The sequence below is a fragment of the Halyomorpha halys genome, unplaced genomic scaffold, assembly GCF_000696795.3.
Source record: "Halyomorpha halys isolate HHAL.00 unplaced genomic scaffold, Hhal_1.1 Scaffold2360.1, whole genome shotgun sequence".
Lineage (NCBI taxonomy): Eukaryota > Metazoa > Arthropoda > Insecta > Hemiptera > Pentatomidae > Halyomorpha > Halyomorpha halys.
This window is the reverse complement of record NW_027113969.1, coordinates 71,653-85,637: the sequence shown is the minus strand read 5'-3', so window position 1 is coordinate 85,637 and position 13,985 is coordinate 71,653. Positions and strand designations below refer to the sequence as shown.

Here is a 13,985-nt window from a genome sequence, read left to right as displayed (position 1 = left end):
AGAGGAGTTATATTTATAAAACTGAGGTTTTGTGTTATGAATTTTCCTAAGGTGTACCAGCATTATCTAACAGAACAGCTGTTTTGGCTGCAGTGTAATTATAAATATAGTTGGAATGGTTTCCGCTGGAAGCTCCCAATCTCCGGGGGCATTGTTAATCTTAATATACTTCATACTGATAAAAGGAATGTAGTCAACACAACACAAATAGAAAATAAAACTATTTATTATGAGGCAACAGTTCACCCCACATCGCAGGACTTCATTGGGGCTTAAAAAGATATAAACAATTACGTTATCTTACTTATGTTTTAAAATAATATCGTTTTTATCTTAATTTCTTATTCCGTTACTTAATTTTAATTGATTGTATTTTTTTAGTCCTGATGAAACGTAGGGCAAAATGACTCATAATAAATAGTTTATGTTCTATTTGAATTATTTTGTCCGCACCCGGATCTTTTTCCCTTTATTAATTAAACAGTCAATCAACGATCTTCCATTACTGGTTACTGATTTCAGTTCCTGTATTTCAAAGTTTTTTCTTAAGTATCAATTTTTTCGATGTGCCACATTATATACTTATAATTAATAATTATATATTTATATAAAATAACACTCATACATTATGTATTTGTGGAATATATCTGTGAGTGCATTTAATAATAGGTTCATTCACTCGTTATTAATTAATTTAAATAATGATTACACTGAGAATGTTTTTGCTCAGTGTTAATGTGAATATCAATAGTAGTATGAGAATATAATATGAAATAGCAGATTTTCATATTTTATGTTGCTAAAAAAAAATTAAAACATGTGTTTTTAAAAATTTGCATTGTTTTAAAGAATACTGAAAAGTGTTTCTCCTTAAATATTCCAGTAAAAGTAATTAAGTTCAACAGCTTACTTCTGCGATCGCTAATAGGTAGACATTCACACATTAAATAATAAAAATTCAAATTAATATTTCATAGAAATGTGTATTTATAATAGATATATAAAAAATACACTATTTGAACATTTTTTATACATCAAAAAACAGAAACTTGGATTGAAAGCTTTTACATACATCTTAAAATATATATATATTCACTCACTGTATATATACAAATTATAAAAATAAATAAATTAGAGAACATGGTGGAAAGAATGGATACAGTGCAGTGATAAAGAAATTATAACAGAAATGCTAATAAAAAACTAAAATTAATTTAGTGGTCTCATTAAATTTTTTTTGTCAATACTCAATTATTACTTCATATTTGCTTGAGATCAAAGGCATTAGAGAATTAATAAGTATCTATACAAAAAAATATTTAGTAGAATTTTCTTATACTTTTGACTTCATTTTCAACAAGTCTGAAACACAAGAAAAGAAGTTTATTTAGAATATTAAACTTTAGTTACAATAAAATACACTTGCAATTATAAATAATAATCTCTAATTGTGTTAAATAGCTATTTATTAATTTTTTTTTTTTTTATAAATTTAAAAATGTAGGCCTTGCTATACAGTGGAACCTAATTGTAAAGGTTTATCACAATTACAGTTAGTTTTTATAACAATCACGAAAATAAATGTAATATATTAATAAGTACCGAAATTTTGCCTCACTTTGCAGGGCTTCATCAGGACTAAAAACAAGATACAAAAGACTAAAAATATGGTATGAGAATAAATATATCTCATATATAAATTAAACTATGGTAGGACTATAAAATGAAAAAAATATGTGAAAATTATATAATTTACTCTGCTCAATTTTATATAATTTCCACACATTCTTTTACAATTTTTAGCTGTTTACATTATATTTCATCAATAATAGCAAAAAGTATTCAAATATACTGAATTTTACTATCACAACCCCAGGTAAATTTAAAGTTAAGAAAATTTGGATAACTTTTGCTATTAATAAAACTACCAGTCTTAAATAATAAAAATACAAATAAATTACATTTCATGTCGTCTTATACTCATACCATATTTACAATACTTTTATTTTTTTGTTTTTAGCCCTCATAAAGCCCTGCAAGGTGGAGCGAAACTTTGTTACTTAATAAATAGTTTTGTACTATTCGAATTCCTTTTTGACCGCATCCAGACTATCTTTCTTCATAATATTCTAAACACATAAGACAACAGAAAATAATACATTGCATTTCATTTTTTAAAGTATTGATACATTCTATTTAGCTTGAAAGTAAGCAAAGCTAATTATAAAGGTAAAAAGAGATTCATTTAAGATATATACAGATACCTATAATGGCTACGATGATGAATTCTTCTCATAGAGAATATCATAATGGCCAGGACGATACAACAAATGGACTCTTGGAGCTGTTCCCTCTGGGAAGTCATGAGCTATTACCTCAGAACCGTCTCCCCGGTCCATGTAGCGAACCCTTATTCCAACATCGAGTGCAGAACTCAAAGCAATTATATGAATATGATCACTTTCTTTGTACATAGGTTCAACTTCCTAAAGCAATCAGATAATATAGTCGATAATTCACTTATTTGTATTATACATTATAAATAATAAAAAAACTAATATGAGCTGACAATAGTAGGACTTCTAGTAAGTATGGTTGAGCTCCATTTTAAAGTTAAGCCATGATCTCTTTAATTTCAGTTACTTAATACAAAATTTTGTTATAAGATGTTCATACAGGGGTGCACTAAGTACTGATATACAAATAAGTAAAACGTATTTACTTGTGCCAACATTTTGACCAGATTTTTTAAGTTGAAAAACACAAATGAGGTAAGATCTACTTCATTTAATGTTATAAATGCTTCCAAGTTTTGTTATTATTTTCTTTTTCTCTGAATTTAGGATATCTCGTTTTGGCTTTTCAGTCCCGATGAAGGCTTGAAATTCAGGTCGAAACGTCGGCACAAATAAATATTTTTTACTTATTTATGTATCATTACTAACCTTACCCCCGACCATCTTCTCCTCAGATCGAATCTATAGTCAGCTATTAACACCTCAATAAAAAAAATAATTTAAAAAGTTTATTTTAATCTTATTAAATTATAAACCTTATATAGCATAATTTGATATTTTTTAGTTTATTAAATAATAAAAAAAAGAGGTTATTTTAAGAATTTAAAATTGTTAAACATAGCAGTATGTCAAGAACATTGAAAAATCAATAGTTTCACAGAAACAGAAAATTTTTAAAATGTTAATAAAGGTAAACAACAAAGATCTATAATTGTTTCTGTATGCCTTTCACTTTGTTAATACAGCAACAAGCAAAATATGTAAGATAATCTAAATCAAACAGTTTGAAAAATGCATTAATGCTTGAAAAATTATACATAATAAACATTTACCTAATATGGCAAACTTTCTGTTCAATAGAAACATCAGTGGCAATTGTAAACAGAGTATTAAGTGTAATGTGGATTTTTAGTTGTTATTCAAACCCTAATTTCTTCTCTTTTTTTTATCTTAAAAGGGAAGTTTTTTTTCTATTTATTTCATTTATGCATTCCACATGTTTTGAAAAGTAAAGTCTTAATTAAATTAGGAGAATATGGTTGATTTTAATTTTTTTTGTTAACTACCAAAGATTCATTAATTAATACAATAAACCAAAAGCAGCTCAGAATAATAACAATAATAGAAAAATTAATTAAGTTACCTGATGACAAAAATCAATGACTGATCTATTTCCCTCGATAAAGTTCTGATAAAACTCTGCCTTTTCCTGAAGATGAGCAGAAGCTATAAGCCTTAAATAAACGACAACATAATCTGAATAGCCTTGTTCATTGAACATCCTATAGAGCTCTGACATCCTTTCTTCACCGCCTTCCCCCACAGCATTGACTACCTCCATAAACTGAAAAATAAATAATTTTAACTATTAAGTATAGATGATTATTGACCTTATGCGATTTATAAGATGGTGCTGGTTGCGGTTAAAAAAATCAAAAATAAGTTTACATTTTTTAATTTATTAAGAGCCATGTCTTGACCCATGCGGCAGGTCTTCATCAGGGTAGTTGTGATTGGAGGAGATGTACGCTAGTTATAAAAATAACACGCATCATTAACCTCGACCAATCGTAACAGCCAGGATGAGGACTTGACAATCCAGGGCAAAATGTTAGCCATCAATAAATAAACACTTGAAACTATTTGCTCGAACACATATGTAATCATCAATTGACTACAATTAATTAAAATTCTTTGAATTGATTGGATATATGGTTATCCAGTTAATTCTGGATAATAAATAATCTAGTACTGGCCTAAGGGCCTTCAGACTGTCTTACTGAGACATATATTGTTAAGATACTATAAGATGATACCTTATCACTTAATGTTGATTAAGGTATCACAAAGCTAATTGATTATAACAATTTTTCAATCTTAAAATAATAGATAATTATTACTGATTAAAAAACAAAACTAATAAATTAAATTAATCTTAAGGTATAGGTAAAAAAATATTCTAATGAAAACATTCCGATATTTCAATGCCAAAATCAATGAAACCTAATTCACTTAAACTGAAATTCATTATGTAATAAAAATTTAACATTTAAAATTATAATAAGTTTCAAATCCATCAATTGGGAAAAAAATAAAATAGAAACATTTTAACAGTTCCGAAGTACTAATCCAATATGTGAGTAGTCACTTATACACAATAAAAAAAACCATCAATCATTGTTTTGAGTTATAAAAAGATACCTTATTATCTTATATAGTAATTCATATTTTTTGAATTGAGGATATGTTACTCTCTTGAGTTGACAACTCTGATTAACGTAAAAATAATAATACTATAGGTTATCACACACTACACAGAACATTTTGTGAGTATAAATCCACCCTACATATTGTAGTGCTTGGAAACAATTACAGGAGGTTTTACAATAACATTTGACATAATAGCATGGAATGATTTAAGGCTAACAAATAAGAATAGAATATTCTAAATAATTTAAAAAATAAACACATCAGCCTTACAACATCATGAAAATCCTCCAATGTGAATTTTGGGAATCGAAGAGCTATTAACTGATCTTTACTTTTTTCAGCTAATTCTCTAAACCTGGAAAAAAAAAATGTTTTATTAGTATTTATACAATTATCAATAAAGGTATTAATGAAAACTGTATACCTCTCATACTGATCTTTCTTGTCTAATAAATGTTCTAAGTAGGCAAAACCGAAAGCTCTGAAAAAGCAATTTCCATCAGGCCGAGTTCGTCTCATACTGTCATATTTGCTACAAAGATCTGAGATTTTTTTCTGGTAAATAGGATCATTGATATATTCATTTTTTAAAGTTGATAAGTCTTCTTTTTCTCCTATTAATTTAATTGTATCAGATATCTAAAAACGGAAAATATTAGTATTTCTTTTTAATATAAATAATACAACAAAAATGTATGCAATTATATACTTCTCTCTCTATTTCCCTGTGTTGTTGAATAATCAACTCATCTTGTGAAGCATCTAAATAATGTACAAAAAAATTAGTAATTTCATAACTTCAAATAAATGTTTAACACTGAACATTCACTTACTAGTCTCCATTGGAGTTTCGTTAATATTCCTGGTTGGATATGGATAATTATAAATTCTTCAAATACAAAACTAAAAGGAAATTTAACAATATGTGGAAAATAAGATATATGATGGTAACTATAACTATTGAAATCGAGTAACTTATTATTTTTAATCACATAATAAAATTACAAAAAAATGTATTTACAAAGCAACATTGACTAGAAATATTTTAATTAAAAACAAAAAAAAAAAGTTTCATAAGTTGAGTAAAACTTATAAGGAATTCATAATTTAATAAACCTTTGACGAACTTAAAGAGAAAATTATAAGAGCGACAGAACGATAGAACGAAATCTTACAGCATTTAAAAATGTTAAAAGCAAAGAATACCTTGTTACATTTCAAAATTTAGGATCGGAGATATTCAAGAAATTGTAAACATTTGAATAGCATTAGTAACCTACGATCTATAGCCAGATGGAGAAGGCAGTTGGGCAGATTCTTTATCGAAACGTCTCGATTTAGAAGTTCTATGGAAAATTAATTTAATCAACGCCAAGGGTAAGTGAAGAGGATTTGTTTTCTAAATTAAATTAAAGGTTTATTTTTATTTTTGTTTAACATATCATTTCGAAAAAGAAAGACCTTTTATACTTATCACATATAAAATATTACTAATAGACGTAACAATGTCAGAATTAATGGCATTTGGCCTTCAAACAGTTTATTGCATTTTACATCCCATTATAAATATAGCTTGCAAATAATCAATAATAATTCTTAGCTAAAATTAGCAGTTTACTAACTTTTCCTCTTTTAACTTTTAAATTCATCATTTTACTTCTTTTACTAAATATATTTATCAATAAAAAGAGAAAAAATAAAGCTAAACAACATTGGAATATCCCAACTCAAAAGCATCTTAAAACGACTGTCTTAAGTGTTCATAAATAACACATTATTCAGACCTTTGTACCTAAACTGAGTAAAAACTGTCTTAACTGATACCGGACTGGACCGGAACGATCTGACTTGTTTAAAAAAGTATAGAATGACCAATTCTTACTCTCATAGTTGGAGTAGGCAAGGTCATGGCATTCTAATTAACCAAACAATTTACTATGGATCAGGAATAAAAGATAATAATAAATGGATAGAACATGAAATATTAAAACTCCAACAATTTCATATCTACAACTCAGAAATCCAATCGCCAAGTTTCTGCTTTAAACCTAGCTGTTCCCATGTCAGTTTCAGGAAAATCCGAACCCTACTTACGCATACGTAAACGTATTTTTAATGAAATGTAGATAGTTGACCGTAGATTAATGCTTGAAGAAGTTTGTCGGGGGTTTCTGACCGCACCCCCCGACAAACTTCTTTAAACGTAATTATGAGAGATAGTTGACCGTGGATGATAAATGAGGAGAAGATGGTTGGGGGTGCGGTCAATGAAACACAAATAAGTATGACTAACTTATTTTAATGTGCCGACGTTTCGGCTAGAGTTTCTAGCCTTCTTCAGGGCTAAAAACAAAACAAGATAACAACCATAAGATAATAATGGGTATGGTATGGTATAATAATGGGTATGGTTGTTATCTTGTTTTGTTTTTAGCCCTGAAGAAGGCTAGAAACTCTAGCCGAAACGTCGGCACATTAAAATAAGTTAGTCATACTTATTTGTGTTTCATTGACCGCACCCCCAACCATCTTCTCCTCATTCTTTAAACGTATTTTCTTTGACAAACCAATAAATAAAAAACGGCTCATCCCAAAGATTGTATTTTCAAACCGCAATCATTGACCTTGAATTAAGGTAATTAGCGCTTATCATAGAACAGATGCACCAGAAAAAAATACAATGTTTATTTCTTTGAATCTCAGCCGAACTTTCGATTACGTGTCTTAGGTGTTCCTTCCGTTTGGAGAACAAGTTTCTTGCACCTCTATACCAACTGATCCGAAGAAATCTCAGAGGAAGATCTTTTTCAAACAAGTCGGTAGGAGTTCTTAGAATCCAGTTACAACCACTTGTAGAGTGCATCTGCCCTTTAGGGAAGGGGTCTGGCCCACATTTTGAACTCGGTTACCACCAGAGTGACCCTTTATCACTTTCTAAAACATCTTATCGTTGTTTAAAACACCACAAGGCAACGTAAGGACATTTTTTTATTGTAGTAAATATTACTCTTCAATAATTTTGCTAAGAATAAGAATAAGAAGCTAGAATAAGTTATGTACTTGGCATTTTTTTCTCCATTACTTCCAAATTTTTTTTAAATAAGAGGACGAATTTAGAATGAATAACATGCCGAGAATGTTAAACCCAACCGCACTCTTGATTCCCATCACAAGACTCATAGCGGTCCTGCCGACGGTGCTATAAAAAAAAAAAAAAATCAGCGCACTAAATATCATCTTCTGCAACTTTTATGATAAGGGATGTGAGGGCCGTACGAGTACGAGGTCTCAGAACGTTATGGGATCAATTTCCACCTGAGGTAATTGATATTTATTTCTCGACCGTTCCGAGGAATATTTACACTCCCACCTTGGTTAGTACGCAGTACTCTGGTAGCCGTCAGGGGCTGGCAAAAATGACCTCTAGGCCCATTTGCCAGACTAGTTCCCTCCACTAGCTACCAATACCAACTTTTATGATAGAAATTAAAATATCTATAAATGGTTTTAAAGGTATTAGGTGTCCGATCCATAATCCAGGTATCCGAGGTGTGGTTTCTATTGCTTACATCCAAAAACTATGGTCCACAAAACAAGAATAAATTCCAAACAATCAAAAATGGCCTTCCATTTTACTAAACGATAATCTCGTAAATACTAAATACTAATAGAAATCATGTTTTATTTTTCGTATTTACAATCAACGATTAGTAGTAAAGGTCCAAAGTTCCACCACAAAACCATTGAAAGGATTTTATTCTTATCATTGTATAATTTTGTATCTTTTTAGCCCCGATGAAGCCCTGCAAAGTGGAAAATAAATAGTTGTAAACTATTTTTGTTTCACTTTTGACCGCAACCCTGACCATCTTCTTATATATCAATTTTTATGGTCAACTATATATACATATATACATTAAAAGGATTATGTCTGAGAATCAGTCAATGTTATATAAAGGTAAAATAATAATTATTTATTTTATTTAGACTTGATATTTGACTCATCAAAGACTAGTATTAATAACCCAATATTTGGAATCTTACTTTAGAGGTAATATAACTTTCAACTGTTATCATAAAGCTGAGAGGTAATAAAATTCAAAACTGTTTTGAAATTAATTTTAAATAGTATAATAATTATATATTTTAATAAACTTAAAAAGAAAATATTTTATAATCTTTCTCACAAACTAACAACTTCCATTGTTAGAAGAATTGTAACGAATAAATATGCCACCTGCCGGACCGTTCTTTTTTTTTCAATCAAGTCAGCACTGAGCGTTACTCGATTCCTTATTCTGTGTTCTCTTGGAGGTCCATAATGGTGAGTTAAAAGTTGGATTTTAATCATTTAATATCACTGTTTACTTAGCTCATCCGTTGTTATTATAATGGTTAGAGAATCATATCAGTATTATTACATCGTTTCACTTATTTAGATCAATTTTAAATAACTTTTTTTTTTTTTTGGTTAGGTTAATGTTCCGAAACAGAGACGTACATTTTGCAAAAAATGTAAAGTCCATAAGCTTCACAAAGTAACACAGTACAAAAAGTCTAAAGAAAGGCATGCTTCTCAAGGAAGGAGGAGATACGACCGTAAACAGCAAGGTTATGGTGGTCAAACAAAACCCATATTTAGGAAGAAGGTATGTGTGTGCATTTTGTATTTAACGACTTCTTGGTTGTTATTCGTTTATTTACAAGACTTCTTGGTTGTTATTCGTTTATTTACAAATCAACATGTTGTAGGCTAAAACCACAAAGAAAATTGTACTAAGGATGGAGTGTACTGATTGCAAATATAGGAAGCAAGTTCCCTTGAAGAGGTGTAAGCATTTCGAATTGGGTGGAGATAAGAAGCGCAAGGTATTATCATTTTTTAGTATAGTTTTTAGGCAATGTATTCTTCATAGTATTGCTATCTAGATTTAATAAAAGTTGTTATAGTTCTGTTGTTACTGTACTGGTTTTTTAGTCTATAACAAAGCTGTTTGTTTATTGAATTATGATTCATAATATTTATATTCATCACTTTAATTGTAATTAGTTGAAAGATGGTCAGTTCGAAACCATTACAGTGATGTAATTGAGGAGCCCACTGTTTAATTGATACAGCTTAGTAAAGGTCTAGTTTTCTATTGTTTTTAAGTGTCCTGTTGTATATTTAAGATTTTGTGTATTGTTACAGTTCAATAAATGTTTATAGAGTTGGGTATTCTGTTAAACTAAGGTTCCTCAAATTACTAATTCAGAACAGTATCTTATGAAATCATTTTATTATAATGTTTAGAAATCAAAGGTTTGATTGTCTTAATCCCTGCAAGATACTTGAGGATGGTTATTATCCTTACAATAGATGTATATTTTTTCCTGTCCACTGGACTAGTGGATGAAATGACTTTACTATTAATCATAATTAGTCTTGTGGAACTTGTATAGATTACGGACGATTGTGTGCTCTGTCAGTGGGGTATATTAGAAAGAAATACTGTATTACAACTTTTCTTATTATTTATATATTTAGTTGGTTTATTGATTACTACTATAGTGTTTTTTTCAATATGGCTGGTTCTATTTCAAGTTATTTGTTGTCCCTGGCGTTTTTAGTTATTTTACTATATTTCTTTTTAATTTTTGTTATTGAAATGATTAAAATTTGGGAGTTTCCTTATATAGATGAAAATGCATTCAAGTAATTCCAAATCTATTATATATTGATTATAATCTGATATTTATTGATTTTGTTAGGGAAAGACGAAATAGTTCATTTTGCTCCTAGTGGATATTGTCGTTAGTAGGTGGTTGCATTAATTTAGAAATAAATTAGGAGTTCTCAGATTAGAAAACTTGTTCGATTTCATTACCTTATTTTGTGATTTAGACTTTTGATATTGGCCTAGTTTTTTTGATTATACAAACATTTTCTAAACGTATTTTTTTTTTGTGATCAGTTACAATTGTTAAAAATATTGAATTCACACTGGCTACTAGGTCAGGCTGGTTTATTAGCTAGCAATACTACTGTTACAATATCCCATTGGTTTGATAATGCGATCAGTTGTACTATAGGTAAACTTAACTGTAGCTTCTTCCACAAAAACTTAATCTCTTTATAATGTTTTCTCCTTCTGTCGGCATTTTTGGGTGATGGATTGTTTCAATTTAAAATAGATTATATCCAATTCTTATTTGTCTGACCATAGTTTTCATAGTCTGTTTCAGATGTATTAATGTTTAATTATTTATAAAATTTAATTAAATAATTAATAAAAGAATAAAAAAAAAAATGGTGATCTTTGGGAGCAGTGGCATGCGCAAACCCCAGCACACTACCCCACTGCTCCCGTGCCCTGTATGCCAGAAATGGCAAGGGAGGGGGATAAAAAAAAAAGATGTATTAATGTTTTGTTAAAGTATTAGGATTTGGTCAGTTTAAAACTTTACATATATATTAATTTAATTTTGTGCTCCTCACTCAAAATTTATGAATGGGTTTTAGTCAGCATATTGTATTCCTGAATTTTTTTCATTTTGTAACGACATCTTAAAGGAGAGAAATTGGCTATTATTCTTGATCATCAAAATATCTCCTAGACCAGTCTAGAACTCTTATCATTTAGATGCTGATGGGTATTGTTGATTATTTATCAACAATCATTGGAGAAAATATCAGTATACAGTTCTTTTCGTGTTTGTTTTATTTATTAGGCCGACATTTTAACCCAAACATGGCCATCACTATAGTGACTATGGTGTTGGTGAAACAACTAAACCAGTAGTTCCCCTAACAGTGCTAAACAATTGCTCTCACAATGGTCCTCATGATAGGATCAAAATATTGGCATTTCTGGTAAATCAGATATAACAAATACTGCATACTGATTATTTTCTTCAATACTTGTAATTTAGTATGTATGTCAATTGATCTGTAATAAAATAAAATAACTTTTTAAAACACCTAAAAATATACCAATCATTTAAATTGAATATAATATATTTTATATTACATTTACACTAAATTTCAGGCATTTAACTAACTGCTTTATTTAGTTTTAAAGAACCTATTTGAATATCAATAAAAAGCTTCGCAAACCTCAAGTCCAATACCAATACCACCAATTGCTGTCCACACACTTCTGTCTAACGATTGCTGTCTAAACCCAAATCCACAAGATTATTCTCAATCCAATCTCAAATATGTTTCTGTCCACTACTTAAATGTTAATGTAAAACAGTCCTTATTAACTTTTTAGAGAGTCACTCATCACTAAACCCTATAACCTATATTAGTTTCAATTTCTGAGAGATAGGCACTCGTTTTATGTATTAATTATAGAAATTTATACTAAAATATGGAATTAGTTCACTCATTTATGCATTTCTTTAGTAGCCAACATGAAAAAAAAAGCAGGGGGGCAATTTTGTCATGCTAATGCACATAGTAAAGACTGAATCGGTTAAACCTTTAAACTTGCCAGTAAGGCATCATCGACTTTCCGTTGTCACTAGTACCATCTATTACTGAAGAACAGCGTAGGTATTATCACAATTTATTCGAGTGATAATTATTTCATTCATTTAATTAACTGTGATACAAAAAGTAAAGGATTCCAAATCTTTTGTTAATGAATATTGGTTTAGGTTAAGGAAGGAGAATTGGCAATGCTTTATTTTGTACAACCTGCCTTATTTCATGCTGGCTACTTTAGTTCCCTACATTATTATTAACATAATTTGTTGTCAAATTATTGGATAAAAAAACCTCTTTAGACTACCATAATTTAAGATTTAGAAAAATCAAACGAGTTATTATATAGAAAGGAGTGTTTAAAATGTTCTAAGCAAAAATACCAATATTTTCTTGTCAGGTAATATTTACGTTTGATAACACTTTCTTTCATTTAGCTCATTTGTCTTATACTCATCAGTCAGATTATATAGTTATAATTGTCTTGGTTTCTTAGGTTATTTACTGTTGTGTTAATTATAAAAATAAATGTTTATTTATTATATATAATAATGTATGTTTTGTTTCTTTTTTTCCAGGGCCAAATGATTCAATTTTAAGAAGAAAATCATTTCTGATTTGAAGTTTTGTACATAATTTTGGCCATTAAAGTTTTATATAAACCTATCACTTTATTTTTCTTTAGTTTATCCTGACCATAAATAAATAAATTTGTATACTGTCATTTAAAACAGGGTTAAATGTATTGTTTTTGTAACAATGGCATTAACTTGTATCTTAAAATAATTTTAACTGTGATAAAAAAATATCTGCTGTAGCCTTACTTCATAGTCAAAGGACTTGAATTGACATTGAAAAATTGTTTGCAAGAAGAAAATAAAATCAATTAAAAAACCGATAAATAAAATGATCACACTATTTCAGTCTTTTATATTAAAAGAGATGTAAAATTATTTCTTTTATTTAGTTTTTCTATGCTGGAGCTAATTATGTATATTTGGTTTTATAAATGTTTTAGTTAACATTTGTATAATTTCTTTTTAGCACTTCAGTACATTAAGGTGTTTGTATAAGCGATATGGACTATTTAGGTTCCAATAGATCAGTCTGTGTTAAGCTACTAAGAGTGATGGTATGCTACATGTTATCCATAGGCATAATTGTCCCTTAAGAGAAAATGTAAGAATTCATGCTGTTGAGTTTCCTGGTATGTAAAGATGGGTGTAGCTCCATCAATTGATTATTGCATGCTGTAAAATAAATCTCGGGATCTATGTGGACTTCATAAACTAGCAGTGCAATAACACTTTCACTATATCAAGAAATATTCAACATAAATAGAACAGTATATGACTGGATAAAGGCTCATTGGAATATAAGTTTTACCCGTAGTGGTACTCCTCATTACCAGTAAGCAGGACGCATGCTACACGTATGCGCTCCATTAACTCTGTTAAATTCACATGCCACTGCTTTGCTCAAATAGTGGCACCTCTAACTAAAAAAAGATTTTTGTTTTTTATATTGTGTTGAAGGCTTTCAATAGATTGTAACTTAGACTGGAGTTAATTTGTAACAATTCAAATAGCTTTAGGAAAGTCTGAAGAACAACCTCAGTATAGTCTCTGACACTAACTTTGGAATACACATTCATTTCTAAATAAAATAAAAACTTTTTTTTTTGGCAGACACCACTATTCGAGTAAAGTAATGATGACCTATAAACTATAAGGAACCATGGTGAATTCTCCTTCCCTTCCCATAAAATTTTATATGGTATCATAACC

General features: G+C 29.2%; 2 protein-coding genes across 5 annotated transcripts; one reads left to right on the top strand and one right to left on the bottom strand.

Moving 5' to 3' along the window:
• Positions 1 to 1,028: 1,028 nt before the first annotated feature.
• Positions 1,029 to 6,072, bottom strand: LOC106691449 (ubiquitin thioesterase otubain-like). 3 transcript variants are annotated; one of them, XM_014437218.3, is made up of 8 exons: positions 5,934 to 6,015; positions 5,561 to 5,589; positions 5,437 to 5,489; positions 5,152 to 5,366; positions 4,998 to 5,082; positions 3,661 to 3,861; positions 2,265 to 2,486; positions 1,029 to 1,362 (listed from the first exon to the last, which is right to left on the bottom strand). In XM_014437218.3, exons 2-7 carry the CDS (start codon positions 5,568 to 5,570, stop codon positions 2,274 to 2,276), a joined length of 777 nt encoding a protein of 258 aa, XP_014292704.1. In that variant the 5' UTR covers positions 5,571 to 5,589; positions 5,934 to 6,015; the 3' UTR covers positions 1,029 to 1,362; positions 2,265 to 2,273. The 3 variants fall into 3 exon arrangements, with proteins under 3 accessions (XP_014292704.1, XP_066907302.1, XP_014292703.1); XM_014437217.3 differs by having other exon boundaries at positions 1,030 to 1,362; positions 5,561 to 5,630; positions 5,934 to 6,072; XM_067051201.1 differs by lacking the exon at positions 5,934 to 6,015 and having other exon boundaries at positions 5,561 to 5,614.
• Positions 6,073 to 8,924: 2,852 nt separating this feature from the next.
• On the top strand, positions 8,925 to 12,864 carry RpL36A (ribosomal protein L36A). Of its 2 annotated transcripts, none has more exons than XM_014437220.2 (4): positions 8,925 to 9,051; positions 9,203 to 9,376; positions 9,480 to 9,596; positions 12,777 to 12,864. In XM_014437220.2, the coding sequence occupies exons 1-4, from the start codon at positions 9,049 to 9,051 to the stop codon at positions 12,795 to 12,797; spliced, it is 315 nt and encodes a 104-aa protein (XP_014292706.1). In that variant the 5' UTR covers positions 8,925 to 9,048; the 3' UTR covers positions 12,798 to 12,864. The 2 variants fall into 2 exon arrangements, with proteins under 2 accessions (XP_014292706.1, XP_014292707.1); XM_014437221.2 differs by having other exon boundaries at positions 8,991 to 9,121.
• The last annotated feature ends 1,121 nt before the right edge of the window (positions 12,865 to 13,985 follow it).